The 21,037-nt window shown below is 46.9% G+C and overlaps 1 protein-coding gene across 1 annotated transcript in view; it reads left to right on the forward strand.

Moving 5' to 3' along the window:
* The first annotated feature begins 2,932 nt into the window (after nucleotides 1–2,932).
* ITGAM (integrin subunit alpha M) overlaps nucleotides 2,933–21,037 on the forward strand; it is a 36,068-nt gene continuing 17,963 nt past the window's right edge. The window contains exons 1-12 of the mRNA XM_019717285.3: nucleotides 2,933–3,081; nucleotides 4,190–4,295; nucleotides 7,150–7,253; nucleotides 7,564–7,634; nucleotides 8,271–8,388; nucleotides 12,712–12,842; nucleotides 13,301–13,446; nucleotides 14,188–14,341; nucleotides 15,295–15,445; nucleotides 16,038–16,111; nucleotides 18,874–19,003; nucleotides 19,240–19,382. Of these exons, the coding sequence (XP_019572844.3) occupies nucleotides 3,054–3,081; nucleotides 4,190–4,295; nucleotides 7,150–7,253; nucleotides 7,564–7,634; nucleotides 8,271–8,388; nucleotides 12,712–12,842; nucleotides 13,301–13,446; nucleotides 14,188–14,341; nucleotides 15,295–15,445; nucleotides 16,038–16,111; nucleotides 18,874–19,003; nucleotides 19,240–19,382 (1,356 nt within the window). The 5' untranslated portion in view covers nucleotides 2,933–3,053. The remainder of the gene's footprint in view (nucleotides 3,082–4,189; nucleotides 4,296–7,149; nucleotides 7,254–7,563; nucleotides 7,635–8,270; nucleotides 8,389–12,711; nucleotides 12,843–13,300; nucleotides 13,447–14,187; nucleotides 14,342–15,294; nucleotides 15,446–16,037; nucleotides 16,112–18,873; nucleotides 19,004–19,239; nucleotides 19,383–21,037) is intronic.

Raw genomic sequence — 21,037 nt, forward strand, 5'->3', positions numbered from 1 at the left:
GTGGAGCTCCAACCGCCTGAGCCACCGGCCGGCCCATGGCCTCCCTATTCTGATGCCATCCTTTTTTGCTGGGTAAAGAACCATGGGAAATTTGGTTTTGCTGTCGACGCAAGTAATAAACTTTGAATCTATGAGTTGGATCGGTGGTTTCCAGAGGGGAAGAGGTTGGGGGATTTACTTCTGTCATTTTGCTATTAATTTCCGATATGCCTTATAACTTTTATCTCTCTCATTTCCTGCATTTCTGTCTTCTTTTGTGTTTAGTTTTTTTCCCACAGTGAGACATTGTAATTCCTTTCTCATTTCCATTTGTGTATATTGTTTATTTGTTTTCTTAATGGTTACCATGGGGATTTCATTTAACATCCTAAAGTTATAACATTCTAATTTGAATTTATATCTGTTTAACTTCAATGACATACAAAACTCTGTTCCTATACAGCTTCGTCCCCATCTCATTTTAGTTATTTATGCCACAAAATTACATCTTTATGCATTGTGTGACCAAAACTGTAGAGGAATAATTGTTTTTTAAAATGCATTGGTCTCTTAAATTATATAGAAAACAAAATGTGGAGTTACAAACCAAAGCTACAATAATACTAGCTTTTAGACTAATCGTTTTAAAAAAATGCTTTAAAAATTAATAGTTTTTAAAAATAGTTTTTAAATCATGTAGAAAATAAAAGAGGAGTTACACACCATTGTTACAATAAATAATAGTAACTTCCATAATTTGTGTATTTACCTTCACTGAGATCTTTTATTCTTCATACAACTTCAAGTTTCTGTCTCGTGTCCTTTCATCTCAACCGGCAGGAATCCCTTTAGCATTTTTTTCAGGGCAGTTCTAGCGGTTTTGTTTATCTGGGAATATCTTGATTTCTCCCTCACTTGTCAGGGCAGTTTTGCCACATATAGAATTTTTGGTTGATATTTTCCCCCCAGTACTTTGAGTACATCAGCCGACTGCCTTCCAGCCTCCAAGTTTCTGATGAGAAGTCAGGTTGAGGATCACTGGTATGTGGTCATTCACTTTTGCTGCTTTCAAGACTCTCTCTTCATCTTTGTCTTTTGATGGTTTTATTGTAATATGTCTTGATATGGGCCTCTTTGAGTTAATCTTACTTGGAGTTTGTTGAGGTTCTGCAATATTTATATTCGTGTCTTTCATAAAATTTGGGAACTTTTCAGCTATTATTTCTTCAAATAATCCCTCGGACACTTTCTTTCTCTCTTCTTCTGGCATTCCCACAGTGTATGTTGGTCAGCTTGATGGTGTTCCATAGGTCCTTTAGGCTCTTTTCACTTCAATCTTTTTTCTTTCTATTTCTCAGACTCAGTAACTGCAGTTGTCCTATCTTGAAGTTTTCTGAGTCGGTTTTCTGCCTGCTCAAACCTGCCTTTGAATCCCTCTAGTGAGTTTTTCATTTCAGTGAATGTACTTTTCAGCTCCAGAATTTCCTTTTGGTTTCTTTTTATTGATATTTCCATTTTGTTCATACATCATTTTCTTGACTCTCTCAGTGTCTTCCTTTAGTTACTTGAGCATCTTTAGGAGAGTTGCTTTAAAGTCCTTGTCTAGTAAGTCTGCCATCTGGTCTTTCTCTGGAATGTTTTCTTTTTATTTTTTTCTTTGAATAGGCCATGCTTTCAAAGATTGGCAATCAAAGGCAGTCAGTTTCTTTGATTGTCTTGTGATGGTTTTTGGTGTTGGAAACTAGGCAAATGAATCTAATAATATAGTAATTCTCAAAATCAGATTATTCTCCTTTCCCAGGGTTTGCTTTTATTTTATTTTTATTGCTATAGGCTGTCTCTGTGCCAGGGAGCAGCCAGGGATCTTAAGGTGTTAAGAACTTATTAGGGCATGTGCGATTGCTTCCTAAACTCTTGTGTATGCAGTTGGTTTTGAATGTTCTAGGTCTTAGATGTCTGGCTCCCAAAAGGGGTAAAAGAGAAAAATGAAGGTGGGGCGGGGCGGGGGGGGGGAAGCACTAACCTTTAAATCCCCTGGGAGTTGCTTCAGACAGAGGTGGAGGGGCTTTCAAAATGGGATGGGCTCAACACTGGCTGCTTGCCTCTGTGCTTGAACTGCTGAGATCAGAAGCTGCAACCAACAGAGCACTATCCCCAATATTTTGGGGATGAGGTCTTACTGCCCACTTGCTCCTGAACGCTGGGTGCGAGCTGCTCCTGGAACACATGCTCAGCTTCCTGACATTGAACTGGAGGGATACAAGGCATAGTTTGGTGTTCTGTGTATTTCAAGTATGCTCCTGTGTCTTTGAAACAGATTTAGAAGTCACTAGATGGAATGTAAGGACATATCACAGGGTGAGAAATCATTCAACAATTTTTCTGTTGTTGGATTTTTAGGCTGTTCTAATGTTTCACTATTAAAAGCAATGCTGCAAGGCACAAGCTTATGTGTCCATGTTCGACTGTACAGCTCAGCTCCTTTTTAGGATAAATTCTGGGAAGTGAAATTTCCTGGGCAATTTCCAAGGGTTTGAGGCTTTAAAAAACACAAATATTATTACAAAAGTACTAGGTTTCTCTGTACCTGAGTTGTCCTTATTGAAGTCTACAAAGGAGGACAATTCTGGCTGAAGGGTTCTCCTGTTTCCTTGGGCAGGGGGGAAAGAAACTTTGTAAAGTGTGCTTCCAGGGAGACACAGAGGGTGACCTCCCACATTTGCTTGGTCTGAATTAATGTTTAGAGTACATGTTCCAGGAGGCAGGCTCTTCAACCTATTCAGCTGGCTTTTCATGATGCTTTGGCCAACCCTAGAAGCAAGTGGAGAAACAAGCAACACCTTTGAAATAGTGACCCTGGTGGTTTGGGTTAGGACACTGGGTAGAGAGGAAGCATAAGCTGTGGCAGCCCCAGGGGGATGGTCAAGCTGTGCTGTGGGCTCTCTGAGCCTCCGCCTCCTTCCTTTGAGTCTCTAATGTACTCCTGCTTTCTACTTCTCTTTTTCTGTCCTTGCTGGCTTCCTTGAAGTGGCTCCGTGGTACATGCAGCCCTGAGATTCCTGCTCCTTTCAGCTATGACTCACCGAGTCCTTCTGTTAACAGGTGGGCCAGGGGCCTGCGGGTGGGGCTTACGATGATGAGGAGGAAAACTTTTGAGACTGTGAGTAGAGAGAAGGGATGTAGAACATCTAGGAGTTACACTGGGGAGAGATAAAGTGAATTGGGGAGGGATAAGGGAGTCCTGAAAGAGCGCAGAGCAGAGTTAGCCCAAGATGGCATGACCAGAGAAGCCTGGGTGAACAGCTAAATTCATGGGCGATCTGAGGGGGTTCGGTTGGCCCCTTCATGTCACAGATGAGGAAACTGAGGCTTAGAGAGATGAAATGACATGCCCCAGGGTGTGCAGCCAGTACCAGATTCCTTTCTGAGTGTTTCTTGTTGGGCTCCACGTCCACTTTGCCTCCAGTTCTATTTTCCAAGGACCCTGGTATAAATGCTTGTCGAATGACTGACCACTCAAAATGACATTACTTCCTTATATGCCTGTGTCTTGTGGTAAGTGAGTCAAAGAAGGGCAAGAAATGCTTGTGAGTTGCACAGGAAGGAAATTGCCTGACTGAGGGGGTTTAGGAAGCTGTTTGTCGGCAGCGCAACAGTGGAGCTCGGTGGGGGCTAGAAGCACCAGTGGTGGTGGTGGGAAGACTGTCCTGTGGGCATGAGGCAGGGATGGCACCTCCTGTTTCTGTGCAGTCTGGGAGCAGCTGCAGGCTGCGGGTGCTCACTTGTAATCGATTTGTGACTGAGCACACTAACTTGGAATCCCAATGAAGTGAAATGTTAGCTCTCTCCCAAAGAATTCCATTTGTCTTATTAGCAAATTTGTATTACAAATAAAAAAAGGGGGGGGAACTCAATTATTATATTTTGAATTTCCTTAATGACAAATTTCTGGAAACACATTTTATCTCGTTATATTACGTCCCTTTGTCATCGACTCTATTTGCCTGTTGGCCCCCAAGGTCTAAAATATCTACTGTCTGGCCCTTTAGAGAAAAAGCGCACTGACCTCTGCCCCAGGCCATCGGAACTGGATCTGGGAAGCAGACATCTCTGTGCTGAGTTAGGGTGAATCCTGCCAGGAAGATGGGCAAGCTGCTTTCTTAACTACGTCCCCACCTGCACCTGACCCTCATTCCTTTTTTTCTTCCAGCCTTGGCCTTGTGTCATGGGTTCAACCTGGACACTCAAAACGCAATGATCTTTCAAGAGAACACAAGGAGCTTCGGGCAGAGTGTGGTCCAGTTTGAGGGATCCCGGTAAGGGCTGCAGGAGGGGCTGCGTGGCTCACAGGCTTTCCCTCGAAGACCTGCATATCAGAAAGAAAAACGCAATTTCCTTCATGTCGTTTTGTTTTCCTTGATCTAGTGCGGAATAGGTCATACAATGACAGGGCTCTTAATTCAAAAGATACAAGAGTCTAGTAGTGAAAAATCCTCCATACTCCTTCCCCAGTCCCCGTCCTAGGAGGCTTTTTGTGCATTCTTCCAGAGAGGGTCTCTGCTGGACAGACGTCCACATTGCCCCAGCCCCAGCCCACACACAATTTGTAGCACGTTATACCTAAACTATGCTGCTGCCTATTTTTGTAAATAGCATTTTATTATTCCCACCCCTCCAACGCTGTGTCCCAACTCATCATTTATTGTTTACAGCTGCTTTGGTGCTACAATGGCAGAATCAAGAGGTTGTGACAGAGACCGCATGGCCTGAAATATTTACCTTTCCAGAAATAATATTTATGGAAATAGTAGCATCCTTCCAGACAAAGTTGGCTGGTTTCTGTTCTATACTGTCCTTGCACTTGGTTTTCTTAGCAGAGCCGGGAATTTTACCAAGTAAGTGCACAAAGAGCTGACTTTTATGCTCGCGTTACTGGAGAGCAGACCCTTCTCAGCGTGGTGTCCAGGTTCTTGGCGTCCCAAACAAAGAATTGAGCGGGACACCAAAGGGCAGTGTTAACAGAGCAGTTTATTAGACGCAAAAGTACACTCCAAAGAGAGGGGATCGGGATCGGGATCGGGCCGAGCAACACAGTGGCTCAAAAGGAGCCGACTGATGAGGACTTGGAGTTTTTCTTTTCTTTTCTCCAGAATGGGCTGTTCCTTTCTAGGTGTGGGACCACTTGATTGACACCTGTGATTGAATTACCTCGTCTTTTTAGACTGCATGTTCCTTCCCAGAATTCAGTCTGTTATAATGATATTAATGAACTTCCGGGCATATGTGTGATATTATAATAATGGTATAATGAGGCCCAGGTGAAATGAAGGTCGTTGTGGCCTTTACTGCAGAGGTGTGAGTGGCCAGTTTAATCTAGTTGGGTGCTTTGTATACTTGAACTTTCTCATAGTGGTTCATGGTGGTTATAGTAGCTAAAGGAGAGGTCTGGGCGGTCCTAGGCCATGTTGGACGTGCAGGAATGTTACCTGATGTGTTCGGGCGTCTCAGAGACCCAATTCCTATCTCTAACTGCCTGCCTTATGTCCCCCTTGAGAGACGTGATCCCCATAAATCTGTGGGAACTTGAGGGACAGGAGGCCTCTTCTGTATCTGCCTCCTGCTGAGTGTGGCCGTTGTCCCTGCCTATTGGGGATTCACAGGACTCTCGCCCCATCTGATCTTCGATGAGGGGAAGGGGTCTCGAGACCGGCTCGAAAGGCCCTGTTGACCTCTTTGGTTGGGGTGTGCTGGAAGTCTTGCTGGGGCATCATTTGTGTCCCCTCAGCCCCTAGATGAGGAGAGAGAGATTTTGGTTAAACAGAGGTAAAAGTGTTGGCCCAAGAAGCAGGACCCAAAGCCATCGCCGCAAGGTGGCTGTGGGATAGAACGTGTTTAGCTTCATGGCGTCTGGGGCCTTTTCCTCTAGTTAATCTGGTCATCCGGGTGGCGGTGTTTGCCCAGGAGCTGGGCTACAGTGATTACAATCAATAAGCATAAATCACCAGTTGGTTCCAGGGAAATTATCTGCAGCAGGGGGTAGGAGACATCCTATGATTCAGGTTAGAAACATTCTTCTGTTTAAGATTAAAAAGCTGATTTGAAAGGTGATTAAGATCAGGAACCAGGTTGCTAAGAAACTGGGGGAAAGGAGACTTAAAATTCCTATAATGGGAGGGGCTCTCCTGTATCAAGATTGCATTTCTTTTTAAATGAAAGATTATTTCTTTTTCTGGAAACACTTTTTTTCTTACCTTGTTTCCTCCAAAATAAGAGCGGGTCTTATATTAATTTTTGCTCCAAAAGACGCATTAGGGCTTATGTTCAGGGGATGTCATCCTGAAAAATCATGCTAGGGCTTATTTTCCGGTTAGGTCTTGTTTGCGGGGAAACACGGTACCTGTTGCCCATTTTTCTATTGGATTATTAGTATTATTATTTTTCCTTATTGGTTTGTAGGAGCTGTAACTATAATTGAGGACAGTAAGCTGGGGTGTAAGTTGCTAATCTTTCTCTCATCACTTTATCCTTTATCTATGAACTTTGCCGATGGTAGTTTGTCACAGACAGAAATTTATTTAAAATGACTGTCTGGTTGAATTTAACTTTTTATTTTAATTCTTAAAATTAAAAAAAAATTTTTAAGGATGGTGCAGCTCACAATGGTGGGGATTGACCCAGCAACCTTGGTGTTTTTAGCACCACGCTCTAACCAACTGAGCTAACCAGCCACCCCCTAACCATTTTTTTTAAAGTTTTTATTGGGGAACAGTGTGTTGTTCCAGGACCCATCAGCTCCCTGTCAAATCGTTGCTTTCAGTCTAGTTGTGGAGGGTGCAGCTCACTGGCCCATGTGGAACTCGAACTGGCGACCTTGGTGTTATGAGCACCGTGCCCTAACCCCTGAGCAAACCAGCTGCCCCTAACCATTTTCAAATAACCTTTGTGTTTTGTATCATTCTTAGAGAGGTCCTTCCCGCTCTGAGATTTAAATTTTCCCTCTTTTTTGTTCTGTATTGAGTCTTCCTTCTATTTCTAGGAATTGGGGGAGTCTGTGTGAGGCTTGGCTCCCCCACTTTCCTTGGAGGGGCAGAACTTCTTCCACGGTCTCCTTCTCTCCTGATGTCAGTTTTGTTTTATTCCTGTTGTGATCTGTTCCCACCTCTCCCCCAGGATGGTGGTTGGAGCCCCCCAGGAAGTAAAGACTGTCAACCAAACAGGCGGCCTCTACCAGTGTGACTACAGCACGTCCACCTGTGAGCCCATCCGCCTGCAAGGTGAGTCGCTGCCCCTCCGTAACCCAGAGTTGGGGTTCCACCTGTGCATACACTCAGACTTGTCAGTATTGCCTTTGTTCTGGGGGGCTTGTGGTGGTGGGCCCAGGGTTCCAGCTCCCCAGCCTCTGTGTGGTGAGCAAAGTCTACCCCAGACACGCTCAGGCGCCCCCTCCATGTTCTCTTCCCGACCTGGGTGCCCCCTTGACTTGCTGGACTATCGTGTCTCCCAGGTCGAGGTGACCCCTGCCCAGCTCTTACACAGGCCCTTTCATCTCCCTGAGTGTAACCATGCACACATCTGTCCCCTCAGTCCCACCGGAGGCTGTGAACATGTCCCTGGGCCTGTCTCTGGCATTTGCTACCAACCCTGCCCAGCTGCTGGTGAGTTGCCCCTGGGTCGTGGTGAAACTGGAGGGCAACTGAGTTAGGGGCTCATAGTGCCTACACCTCAGCCAATAGCCCGACACGGGGGCTGGTGATCCGAGAAGGCAGTGGGTTAACACCTTCAAAACCGCCTTAAGGTTCTCAGAGCAGCTTGAGGTGTTGAAGGGAAATTCTGGGCGTTCCTCCAGGAGCTACGTGCCAGTTCCGGGGGTCTGCATGGAGGCTTCCCTCTGGCAACGTGGCTCTCCGGTGGCGTCAGCAACCCGGGAGGAAGGATGGGAGGAGCCTGGAAAGATGCTAGGCCATTGAGACTGTGATCAATAGGACGAAGGATGTTAATCATAAGTTTCACGGTAATGTTTTAAAACAGGGAACTGGGACAGGGGACATTCCGAGCTCAAGCCACAGGGGGATCACCTATTGTTAAGCTGTAGGCGGGTCAGGGAAAGGTGCACTGGGGCTGCTGCGAGGCTTCTATTATGGGGGTGCCAGCCGGGCCCTGCTTCAAGGGGAGTGTCCTGAGGGGAGGCGTGGGGACCAGAGGTGCTGGCTGGAGTCTTGTGGAAGGTGGAGATGCTGGGTTTAAGGGTGGGAAGCCGGGAAAGCCCCTCCAACCCACACCCTGCCCCCCAGGCCTGCGGCCCCACCGTACACCAGGCCTGCAAGGAGAACACCTACTTGAACGGCTTGTGTTTCCTGTTTGGACGCAACCTGCTGCAGCAGCCCCAGAGGTTCCCAAAGGCCCTCAGAGGTAGGGCGGCAGTGGCAGAGTACGGACCAGGCCGCAGCAGGGGCGGGGCTGCACTGGGGCTGGCGGCTTCCGGGCTGGGGGCGACTTAGAGTTCTGGGGCAGAAGGGGGGGGCAGAGACTGGGGGGAGGTGTTAAAGTCTTACATTTTAAGAACAGTCCTGATACAGCCACTTGTCTTTGTGAGATGGTGTCCCAGCCATTGTCGCTCAGTCTCTTGACCTTGGCCTTTGAAGCCTTGGATGCTGAGGCCCCGACCACCTCCAGCTTCTCTCCCACCACTTCTACGTCACTCACTGCACTCCAGCTGCCATCCTGCTCCAAGAACCATGTGGAAGTCTCGCTGCCTCAGGGCCTTTGCACTCACTACTCCTTCAGTCTGGCCTGATCTTCCCCCAGATCTCAGCTGACAACCCGTGATTTCTCCTCAGCTCAAATGTCACCTCTGCAAAGAGGCCTTCCCCGAGTGGCCCTTCTAACCATCACTCCCCATCACATTGCCCTACTTCACCATCCTTATCACTGTATATCCGTATTCTACTTGTTTCTTAGCTGTGCTTTCTTCTGGAATGTAGGTTCCACAAGAGCAGGGATATCCACCCTCAATGCCCTTGTATCTACAGCTGCTTAACTAATTACCCCTGAATTTAGCAGCTAAAAACAACAAACGTTAGCTATCTTGTTTTTCTAAGAGTCAAGAATCTGGGCATGTCTAAGCTGGATGCCGCTGCCTCAGGGCGTCTCATGAACTAGAAGTTAAGTTGTCAGGCTGGAGCTGTGGTCTCGTCTGAAGGCTGGACTGGGGTAAGATCCCGGCCAAGCTCCTGGAAGCCTCCCTCTGTGGCTTGTCACATGGGCCTCCCCATAGAGCAGCTCAGTACAGAGCAGCTGGCTTCCCCCCTAACCCCCCAGGAGTGAACAAAGAGATAGAAGAGCACGCAGGCACCTAGGACAGCAGAGCACAGGCACCTAGGACAGCAGAGCGCAGGCACCTAGGACAGCAGAGCGCAGCCACCTAGGACAGCAGAGCGCAGCCACCTAGGACAGCAGTCTTTATGATCTGATCTCGGAATTAACAGCTCATTCCTTTCGAGTAAGTCAGAAAGTCCACCTCAAACTCAAGACTGCGGGGACTGTAGTTATTACTATAATCACCAGGACAAGAGACTCCTGGGGACCATCGTGGGGGTTGCCTACGTAGGCCCGTTCCCCAAACATTTGTTGACTAAAGGAGAGTGAGTAGTGACTGGATCTTTTTTACAGCTGCTTTCTGTCACTGATTTCTTCAACTGCGTGGCCATCCTTTTGCTTGTCTCCAAGTTGGCTCTGGAACCAAGGGCAGATAGGCCTTCCTTTCATACTTTTTTGTTTGTCCTGAAACTCCTTGGGACTTCATTCTCAACAGATCACTTTCCCTCCTTCGCAGAGAAAACCAAGGCTGCCAGGCATGAGCTCCCTCCACTTCCTCCTCCTCCTCGTCCAAATTTCCACAGAGGCGCCACCCTTGGTGTGTCACTAGTTTAGAGGACTTGTTTTTGCCTTTCCATGAAGGATTCTGCCATCCGGGCTCTGGAGGTTCGCACAGCATCAGCTCTGGGGCCCATATCTTCAATCACTCATTCTCTCCAGTAGCTTAAATTTCTCCCCCTCTGAATGTAAACATGCTCATGCTACCCTCCCGTATCTTAAAAACGATCAACCACTAAAACTGATACCAATGAAAATGACCTTCCCTGCTCCTGGTCTCCTCCCTGTCTTCCGCCATCTCTCCTTCCCTTCACCACCAAGCTTCTTGAAGGGGTTCTCTCCTCTCGTCTCTCTTTCCCCCATGTCATGATTCTTCACCCCCTGACATCTGGCTTCTACCCACCCACTGTAAGACCTTGCTCTTGCAGATGGCATCTGTGACCCCTAAATGACAAATCTCTTTTCTGTCCTCACGTTCACTGACCTTTCTGAAGTACCTGCAGATCACCTCTTCCTTCCCCAAACACCTCAGCCTCAGATCTTTCCCCTCCCCTCCTCTCTCCTCCCTCCTTCCCTTCCTTCCCCTCCCCTTCCCTTCCCTGCACTTCTCCCCCTGCAGAGGCTTCATTCAGCTGAGCATCACCCCCAGGCCATCTTCTGCAGCCCCTGCCTGCCCAGGGGCACCGGCTTAGAGTTTGTACCCTTCCCATGTGTCCTTCCTGCCGTCTTGCATCCGATTCTGTGGCTTCAGCTCCCACCCCCACATTTCTCTCTCCCATCCTCACTCTCAGGAGTTCAAGACTCTTTAAAAAAACAAAATCTCATTTCTTTTCAAATAGATAATACATGCGCTTGGTTCAAAACTCCAAAGGCACTAAAGGTATACAGTAAAAACCTCTCCTTCTGGGGTCCCCCCGCCTCCTGTTTCCTTGCTGCTACCAGTTCTTGTATCTTGTGGAGCTGCTCCATGTATCACAAACATGCACCCTAACATTCTGCACTTTGTGCCACAGTAGGGCCCAATGCACCTTGATTCTCTTAACATATCTCAGATTAAAAAAAATTTTTCTGGCTAATCTTTGTATATTTTCCATATAAACCTTAGAATCTGCTTGTTTATTTTTTTTAAAAAGTCAATACTTTTTTGGGTAATTTTATTTTTTCAATGTCATACAGTAAAATTGACCTATTTTCTTCTTTAAAAAAATTAATTTATTTTCCAGTTACAGATGACATACAATATTATGTTATTATGATAGTGATTATAAATTTATATACCTTATGAAGTGATCGTCTCTATAAGTCTGGTACCCATCTGACACCGTACATAGTTATTGTTAAGTTGGTGCAGAAGTACTTGTGTTTTTTGCAGTTTTTGTTTTTTAACCTTTTAAATCGCAATTACTTTTGCACCAACCTTGTATCATCTAATTGCCTCTATTCCTTACGCTGTACTTTACATCCCCATGACTATTTTTTCAGTGCACAGTTTCATGAATTTTTAAGGCATGTGTAGATTTGTGGAAACAACAGCAAGAGCCTCCTCTGAAACACCTTTGTACTCTCTCTTCATAATCACCACCTCCCTTTCACCTCCAGTCCCTGGCGCTCACTGCTCTGTCCTCTGTCACCACATAGTTTGTCTCTTCGAGAGCGCTACGTAAATGAAACTGTAACCTTTCGAGTTTGGCTTCTCTCGCTAGCGTAATATATTTGCACTTCATCCATGTTGTTTTGGGTGTCAGTAGTTCTTCCTTTTTTATTGCTGAGGAACATTCCACTGCGTGGATCTGCCACCATCTGTTCACCGAGCCAGCCATTCACCCACTGAAACATGTCTGCGTTACCATCAATGTTTCACAGTCACGAGTACAGCTGCTAGAAACGGTTCACTGCTAGGCAAGCTTTCTAAAATCCAAACAGATCATCTCACTTCTGAGAACCTTTCTTAAATGTCCTAAGAAACTTCAGTGGCCCCTCACTGCCTAAGGGATCAAGCCAAACTTTTTGGGGGCATAGAGGGGCTCTTTCCACTGTTCTCTGCTTACTGTCATAGCCTTGTCCCCACCCCGTCATATAGATTTGCCCTAGTGGTGCCGTTTCCATTCCTGCCTGCCCTGCCCTCCCAGGTGCATCCATCCCTGGATTCTGCCAGAATCCTAGGCCCACCCCCTTCCACATCAGTCAGGCTTTCTATGGGAACAGATGGCACACTCCAGTTGATGTAATTTGAGGAGGGTCTATTTACAAAGGGATTAATTATAAAGGTGTGGTAGAGTCTAAGGGAACTACAAGGGACAGTCTAGGAACCCAGGGCCCGCAGCACCAGAGCTGTTACCACCCCTGAGCTGATGGGATAGGGAGAGGGAAATTTCACCAGAATCCAGAGGAGAGAGAGTTGTGTGGAGTGGGTCTCCTTGAGACAAGCTGCGATCTTCTGTCGAGGGACACAGCTGGCCCCAAGCAAACTTGCAGGGAGAGAGCTGAGAGAAGAATCCTCTGATTTCACTTTCCTCCCTCCCCCCGGTCTCCTGCTGAGGCTCCTAATTGGGCAAATCCAGCTAGAAGCCAGAGGGCTAAAAGGCATGTTGCTGTGGCCCCTGGGGGCTGAGTGCCCAGGCTGCAGAGCAGAACGGAGGAGGGTAGAACGTGGGCTCAGGAGGAAGGGACGCAAGCATCCGGGGAATCTTTATACGTGCTAGTCCTTTTTTCTGTCACTTATTTCTCCCTTTGAATTTCTGGCAAATTGTTTGCCGTTCTTCGTGAAGTCGCTCTACTGTGAGCAGAGAGTGACGTGCAAAACGTGGACCTGGTCTCGAGGACTCACTCCGTTCCGCCCCTCCTTTTCCTTCTCTGCAGAGTGTCCGCAGCAGGAAAGCGACATTGCCTTCCTGATCGATGGCTCTGGAAGCATCATTCCAAATGACTTCCTGAAGATGAAGCAGTTTGTCTCAACTGTGATGAATCAATTTACAAAGTCTAAAACCTTGGTGAGGGCCAGTGGGTCGCTTAGGGAATAACCCGCAAAGGCTGCCATTTTCCCCTCCTACTTCAACTGCAGACTTTCTCAAATGCCAGTCGGTTGTGGTTTTCTTTTGAGATTCTCTTTCTTGCTCTGTCTGGATGCAGCCTCAGTATTCTTCCAGCTCTCTGTCAGTTGGGCAGCTCCCTCTATTCAATAGGGATTGGCGTGGGAGATGAAACCAACATGTCATCTCTGGCTGAGTTTTAGTCCTAAGCAGATCTCTTTCCTGGTGAAGCAGAAGGCGGGGGTGGGGGGGGATGTGGGGGGTGGGGGGTAGGGGGGTGGGGTGGTGGGGTGGGGGTGGGGGGTGGGGGGTGTAGAATTTGGAGACTGAAGTGTTGTAAGATTTACGGGGCTTTCTGGAAGATGGCTAAAGGAGGGGGAAGCACCTTCTCCAGTGTAACGCCAAGTGCTTCTTCCCAGTTCTCTCTGATGCAGTTCTCAAGCAGCTTCAAGACTCATTTCACCTTCAAAGCGTTCGAAGCTAACCCTTACCCAGAACAGCTGGTGAACGGAATAGAACAGCTGGGCGGGTGGACACACACCGCCACAGCAATCCGCAAAGTGCTGTAAGCTCTTCCTTCTTTGCTTGGGGTGGAAGCAGGAGGTGATATTTTTAGCTGGGCTTTGTTGTTCAGGCAGAGCTGGAGTAAGGGACGTTTCTGGTAGAGGGGACTGCACGAGTAAAGCTGTGGAGAGGGGACTGCTCATGGCAAAACACATTGGGAGTAAAGGAGGGAAGACAGAGAAGTGCTGGAGGGAGGCTGGAAAGATGGATTAGCTGAGGCCAGGTCACTGAATGTAATTGAAAAGCCAGTGGGGATCCACTGAAGGGTTTAAGCAGTGGGGACACGTCCCCACATCTTGTTTTGGAAAGTTCACTCTGATTTCTGTGTGTGAGTGTGTAAGTGTGTGTAGAGGGAAGAGTGGGGGCTGGGACACATGTACAAAATGAGCTAGAGAGCAGTTATATCAAACCAGGAGTGGTGTGAGGAGGGCCAAATTAAGCTTATATTTTAAAAATGTTTTTTAACTTAAAAGGAATAATACTCAATTATATAAAAAGAATCAACCTATGCAAAAGTATAAACCGTCAATGGAGGCTTTTCCCCCCATACTCTTCTCCCCTCTCCTGCTGCCTTTTCAGGTCTCAGTGCAGCCACATCTCTGTGTTTATCGCAGGGGAGCCAAAGCCCCTCCCAGGCAGAGCCCAGCTGCCTCTGTGTCTTGGACTGCTGACATCTCCTCCCTAGCATGAAGAGTATCTCTGTCTTCTTGCATTTGACTTTCCCCTCCTCTTCCCTGCACAGAAGAGAACTGTTTCAAAGAAGAAACGGAGCCCGGGAGCATGCCCTTAAGATTCTAGTTGTCATCACAGATGGACAAAAATATCGTGATCCCTTGGAATACAAGGACGTCATCCCTGAAGCTGACAGAGAGGGTGTCATTCGCTACGTCATTGGGGTAGGAGATGTGGCTCTCCAGGCTGACGCTTCTGTGCAGGGTGTTTGTTTGGATACACCCTCCCTTCAATTAGCAAACTCCCATAAAATCAAAGTGGGGCCCCTGCTGGCCCGTACGTATGTGTATCAGTCAGCTATTGTCACAGTGATGCTGTGTAACAAACCAACCCAGAATTCAGTGAGGGTGTGGGTCAGCTGGGCTCCCTCATGCCCTGTAAGCAGCGGCAGGCTGGGGAGCAGCTCTGTGGGTCTTGGACAGGCTCTCTCCATTTCTGAGGGTTGCCAGCTATGTCTGTCTGCTGGACTGGAATGGCCGGAACCACAGGGTAATTTGGCTCTTCTGTTCGGGTCTCCTCCTCCAGTGGGGCAGCCTGGGCATGTGCTGTGGTGAAGGCAGAGGAACAAAAGAGCAGGAGGAAATGGGCCAAGCCCTTTACAAGCTTCTGCTTGCATCACATGTAGTAACATGCAAGAGACGTGGCTGAAGCCAGAGGCGGTGAGCTGGGCAGATGACTCTGCCAAGAATAGGAAGGCACAGCAAAGTTTGGGGGAAATGGCTTAGATACAGGTGTGGGGAAAGGGTTGAGATGATCAGTGTAATCAAACTGTCACAGTACCTTGTGTGACAGAGAAAGGTGCATGGCTTGGGCAAGTAGGAAACACCTTCCTATAAAGACAAAAGGCTCCCCTTCCTTTGGAGAGAGGTTCACCCCATATCAGGCGGCATGGCACGGCAAACGGCCACAGGTTGCACTTCATTCCTCAATCCCAGAATGCCCTGCACAGTGCACAACCTGCTCTACTGTACCTGGCAGTCCTATCGCTGGGGCCTTCTACTGCATTCCCTCACGTGACAAATATGTGTTCAGATACTTTTTCTGCAGCATTTTCTTTGCTGGATGAGACTGCTACCCCCGGGCAGCATCTGATGCAGCCACCATTCCTTGATAACAGGTGGGATCTGCCTTCAGTGTGGATCAATATCGCCAAGAGCTTAACACCATCGCCTCCAAGCCAGCTCGGGATCATGTGTTCCAAGTGAATAACTTCGATGCTCTGAAGACCATTCAGAACCAGCTTCAGGAAAAGATCTTTGCAATTGAGGGTGAGCTAAGGTTCTGTGTCCCTGGAGCAGCCCAGAGACAGCCCCTCACCCCCAAACACATATCCCTCTGTAGAAACCAGTCCCCTTAACCCTTGGTCTCCTGACCCTCGGCACCAGCTTGCCACTCCCGCCACATTCCAGGAACTCTGGCTTCACTTGGTCAGTCCCTTTGGGGTAGAAGGATCTAGGCTTTTATACATTATGTTGCAACTCTTGGCCATAGGCTGACAAATTGGAGGGCAGGGAAGCCAAATCCCAACAGTATTTTCCCCCAAATTTGAATACGTTGCCAGCATTTGTCTGTCTGGTTCCGCTGCTTTGCCAGTGCCTGGAATAGCGCTCAATAACTGTTCGTTGAATAAAATAATTTAAAAATTGGGTGAAGATCCACATACAGTCTGGATGTATGGCTTCTCTGGAACAGCTGGGAGATGCTATGCCTTGAGGGCCACATTCCCAAAGCAGCAGAGCTTTCTTGTTCTCACCACTGTCCTCTGAGCCTCCTTTAGCCTGGCCACCATGGCTCTGAATTTCCAGCCCCTGTTCTAGGCTCTTCTGCCTTCTTTATTATAGCACGCTCTCCTCTCTGCAGGCACTCAGACGGGAAGTACCAGCTCCTTTGAGTATGAGATGTCTCAGGAAGGCTTCAGTGCCTCCATAACCTCTGTAAGTGGTCCTGTGTTAAATTAGGGCAGAATGGTGGTGGAGACAAAGGGACTTTGCTCTGTGGTGGGAATTTGGGGAGGCACCTCTTTAATGGGAGCAGTGGTCCTTTCTCCCTTCCCTGTCAACCCTGTTCTTTTTAAATTGAGATATGATGGACATATGACATGGTATCAGCTTCAGGTGTATTACATCATTATATGTATATGTATATATAATCAGTTTCTCTCTATACATATAGAATGATTCCCTCCCTATACAGAGGGTGGGTGCCAAAAAAATGTATACACATTTTAAGAAAGGAAAAAAACTATTAAAATTGTAATACTCAATATGTACCGATAACAAAAGATGAATACAAGTCACGTTTGACTTCTGTAATTACAAGAGGTGCTCAAAGTGGTTCCCATCAGCATAATTTTTATTCTGTTTTTTCCTTTCTTAAAAGGTGTGTACACTTTCTTGGCTCCCTCTCTCTATATAGAAATGATCACCACACTAAGTCAACATCCATCACCTCACATAGTTACAATTCTTTTTCTTGTGATGAGGACTTTCAAGATTTATTCTCTTATCAACTTTCAAATGTAGAATATAGTATTATTAACTATAGTCACCATGCTGTACTTTACAGCCCCAGGACTTATTTATTTTATAATTGGAAGTTTGTACCTTTGGACCCTCTTCATCCATTTCACCCATTCCCCACCCCTTGCCTCTGGCAGCCGCAATTTATTCCCTGTACCTATCAATTTGTTTTTGTTGTTTTTTAGATTATGTAAGTGAGATCATACAGTATTTGTCTTTCTCTGTCTGACTTATTTCACTCAGCATAATGCACTCCAGCTCCAGCCATACATGTGGTCGCAAATGACAGCATTTCCTTCTTTTTTTATGGCTGATTAGTGTGTGTGTGTGTGTGTGTGTGTGTGTGTGTGTGTGTGTGTGTGTGTATCACATTTTCTTAATCCATTCACCCACTGATGGACACTGTCAACAAAAAAACATCCAGCCCAAGAGAAAGCTTACAAGAGTTTGAGCCAAACTGACAATTGCCGAGAAGCAGTCTCAATGAATTGAGAAAATGCTCCAGAAAATGGCTGTTTTGCAATTTATTTTATACATTAGAATCAAAGGAGAAGGGTGACATGAAATCCGTTGGTTGTAGATTAAGGGGGTGGGAGAAATCAAAGCGGGGAAATCTCTGGGGTTGGATAGAAAGCAAAATGGAGAGACACACACTTCTTTTCCATTGGTGGGTACAGGATAGTTAATTGCATTTTATAGCACAGAGAGATGGTATTTGGGGAACAAGATAACAATGAGGGATTTTGTAGTTTCCTGCCCTGGTGTGGTGGGTTGTGCCCCCTGGGGGGGTCCAGAAAAAGGGATTGCTCTGGCATTCCAAGGGTATGTTATCTTAGATGCAAAAAGACGACAGGCTCACTTAAGGTAAAGCTTGACCTTTTTCAAGGAAGCTACAGGCCAAGGATGTGACTTCCCACCATGGCCCACCTTAGTGAGGAGTTTTTATGTTCATACCGTCCTATGTGGTTATTTTCAGTCTCCTGAGCTTGTCAGGTTTAACCTGTGGCCCCTTTTCCGTCCACAACACTTAGCTTGCTCCTGTCTTGGCTTCAAATACTGCTTCAAAGAACATGAAGGTATCCTTTTGAATTAGTGTTTTCATTTCCTTCAGGTAAATACCCAGAAGTGGAATTGCTGGGTCACAAGGTAGCTCTGTTTTTAATTTTTTGAGGAACTTCCATACTGTTTTCCACAGGGGCTGCACCAATTTACATTCCCACCAACAGTGCACGAGGGCTCCCTTTTCTCCACAGCCTCATCAACACTTGTTGTTTGTTGATTTATTCATGATGGCCATTCTGACAGGTGTGAGGTGATATCTCACTGTGGTTTTGATTTGCAGTTCCCTGATTAGTGATGTTGAGCATCTTTTCATGTACCTGTTGGCCATATGTATGTCCTCTTTGGGGACATGTCTAGTCAGATCCTGTGCCCATTCTGGAATCAGGTTGTTTGTTCTCTTACTACTGAGCTGTATGAGTTCTTTATATATTTTGGATATTAACCCCTTATCAGATATATGATTTGAAATATTTTCTTCCATTCTGCAGGTTGCCTTTTCATTTTGTTGATGGTTTCCTTTGTTGTGCACAAGCATATTAGTTTGAGGTCATCCCACTTGTTTATTTTCGCTTGTGGTGTGAAATCCAAAAAGATCATTGCTGAGACTGATGTCGAGGAGCTTACTGCCTATGTTTTCTTCCAAGAGTTTTATGATTTCAGGTCTTATGTTCAAGTCTTTAATCCATTTTAGTTGAGTTTTGCGTTTGGTGTAATATTGTGGTCCAGTTTCATTGTTTTGCATGTGTCTATTCTGTTTTCCCAGCACCATTTGTTGAAGAGACTGTCTTTTCTCCATGGTACATTCTTGGCTCCTCTGTTGTAAATTAATTAACCATATATGCATGGGTTTATTTCTGGGCTGTCTGTTCTGTTCCCATGGTGTATATGCCTGTTTTTATGCCAATACCGTACTGATTTGATGGCTATAGCTTTGCAATATAGTTTGAAGTCAGGATGTGTAGGGCTACTAGCTTTGTTCTTTTTTCTCAGAACTGCTTTAGTTATTTGGGGTCATTGTAGTTCCATACAAATGTTAGGATTATTTGTTCTCTTCATGTGAGAAATGCCATTGGGATTTAGATGTAGGTGGCTCAGTCCTCTCTCTTCTTCCCCAGAATGGTCCCTTGCTGGGCGCTGTCGGGAGCTTTGCCTGGGCTGGCGGAGCCTTTCTGCACATGCCAAGAGATAAAATCATCTTCATCAACACAACCAAGGTGGACTCAGACATGAACGATGCTTACCTGGGTAAGTGCAGGGTAAGTGCAGAGAGCAGGGGATGTGGCAGAACTCAACCTGTGAGAGGATATTTGAGCTTTAAGACAGAATTTTAAAACCTTCATTGCATTATGTTAACAAAGCCATAGAGTGCAGGGTCCAGTGACCCCAAACGAGCATGCCTGGGGCTGCCCCTGCTCAGTGGCTGGGCCTGCTGGAGGGGGCGGGGTCTTCGATGGTGACCTCTCTTGGATCACCATCTCCAGGTTATGCGGCTGATGTCATCTCGCGGAGCAACGTACAGATGCTTGTTATGGGGGCGCCGCGGTACCAGCACACGGGCATGGCGGTGCTGTTCAAACCGAACGCTGGTACCTGGGAGACCAGCACTGTCATCAAGGGCAGCCAGGTGAGTGTGGGTCACGAATGTGCAAACAGAGGCACCCTGGGTGCTGGGAGAGTCCAAGACAGGTGTCCCCAGGTGCCATGAGTGGCAGAGTTTCATAAAGGAGCTTTCACAGGGCTTTGAGCTGGAGACTCACAGGATCAGCTTTGCACTTGAGAATGCTGTGGGCTCACTTCCCCTACCCCTTCTTCCGCCTCCCTCCTCCCCTCCAGTTCCAGCCCTTGTTTCTCAGTCTAGTTGTGTAGGACACAGCTCCCTGGCCCATGCGGATATTATGAGCCTTGTGCTCCCCACCCCCCAGATGAGCATCTCTCCCCAGCTGCTGGCAGCTCACAGCAGCTCATGGTGGCCCAGCTCCAGGGAGAGCCATTGTTTACAATCTTAGCTATAGAGGGCGCAGCTCTCTGGCTCATGTGGGAATCGAACCAGCAACCTCAGTGTTAGGAGCACAGTGCTCCAACCACTTGAGCCACCAGGCTGGCCCCTCACTTTTCTAACAACAATAAATAAGAGCACTTGACCTGTGCAGAACTCTTTATGAGTCTACCTGTCTATGGAGCTGGTGTTTGACAGTACACAACCAGGGTAGTCATATTAGTTATTAAAATACCAAAATAATTTCCTGTCAATAAATAGCTGTTTCCCTGAGGTGCCCTCTTACCCCTACACACGGGGCCCTTCCCCAGTATTCTTTGAACTCCCCCAGCAACTCTGAGGCCAGGCAGGGCAGCTCAGGGGACCTCTAGACCTACTCCAGCTAAGTCCCTCCCTGGTCAGTTCCTGAGCCCTTCGAACAGTTCAATTTTTAAAATATCACCCCTGCAATAGCAGTGGGGTGGTATCTTACGTGGTGTGTGAGGCATGAATCTTTAGTCAAAATTATCCTTGCAAATCCCTGAAATAGGACAGTACCCATGATATTCTACCTGCAGTTCTGTGTGTATTCTTTTAATTTTCATCCGTAGTTCTCTTTGGTCTGCAGTTAATGCATCCTGTGTGGATGAAACCAGTTTGCTGTGACAAGCTCATCGTGCTTTGTTAATAGTCACATTCTCCACATGATCTTCAAAGGTTTTACCAACACATATTGACACTGATGGCATCACTGCCTGGCATAGAGGGGTGGGGTGGGGGAGAATGTGCACGGCCTTTCAGGAAGTCAAGTGTGGGTGTGATGCTACTTCTCTATTTTGAGTGTGTGGTTCAGGATCACGTAGGGAAGGGTGGCTGGTAGACTCCCCACCACACACAGGTATTCCACGGCCAACTATAACCAAGGATGATGAATACTTAACCGGGGACAGTTTGGGGGTTATAAGAGCACATGGAAAGGGCCCCCACACAAGGACATAAGGGATGGCTTCCTGAAGGAAGTGACAGTTAAGGCAGAAGAACTAGGGAAGTGAAGAGGCAGAAAAGAAAAGGGTCAGAGGAAGGAGAACGCGTGGGTTCAGAGTGTGTGTGTACGGGGTTGGGGAATGTGGGAGAAAACGCTGGAAAGAAGAGTAGGAAACAGATTAATCTCAAACTTATCCACTCCCTCTGTTTCTATGGCCATCAGCTTGGCCCAGGCCACCATCTCTTCTGTGGACCTAGCTGTAGCCTCCTTATTGGTACCCCCAAATCCCATGTTGCCTCCCTCTAATCCATAGAAGGAG

This window comes from Rhinolophus sinicus, chromosome 10 (assembly GCF_057876585.1).
Source record: "Rhinolophus sinicus isolate RSI-liver-muscle chromosome 10, RSI-T2T, whole genome shotgun sequence".
NCBI lineage: Eukaryota > Metazoa > Chordata > Mammalia > Chiroptera > Rhinolophidae > Rhinolophus > Rhinolophus sinicus.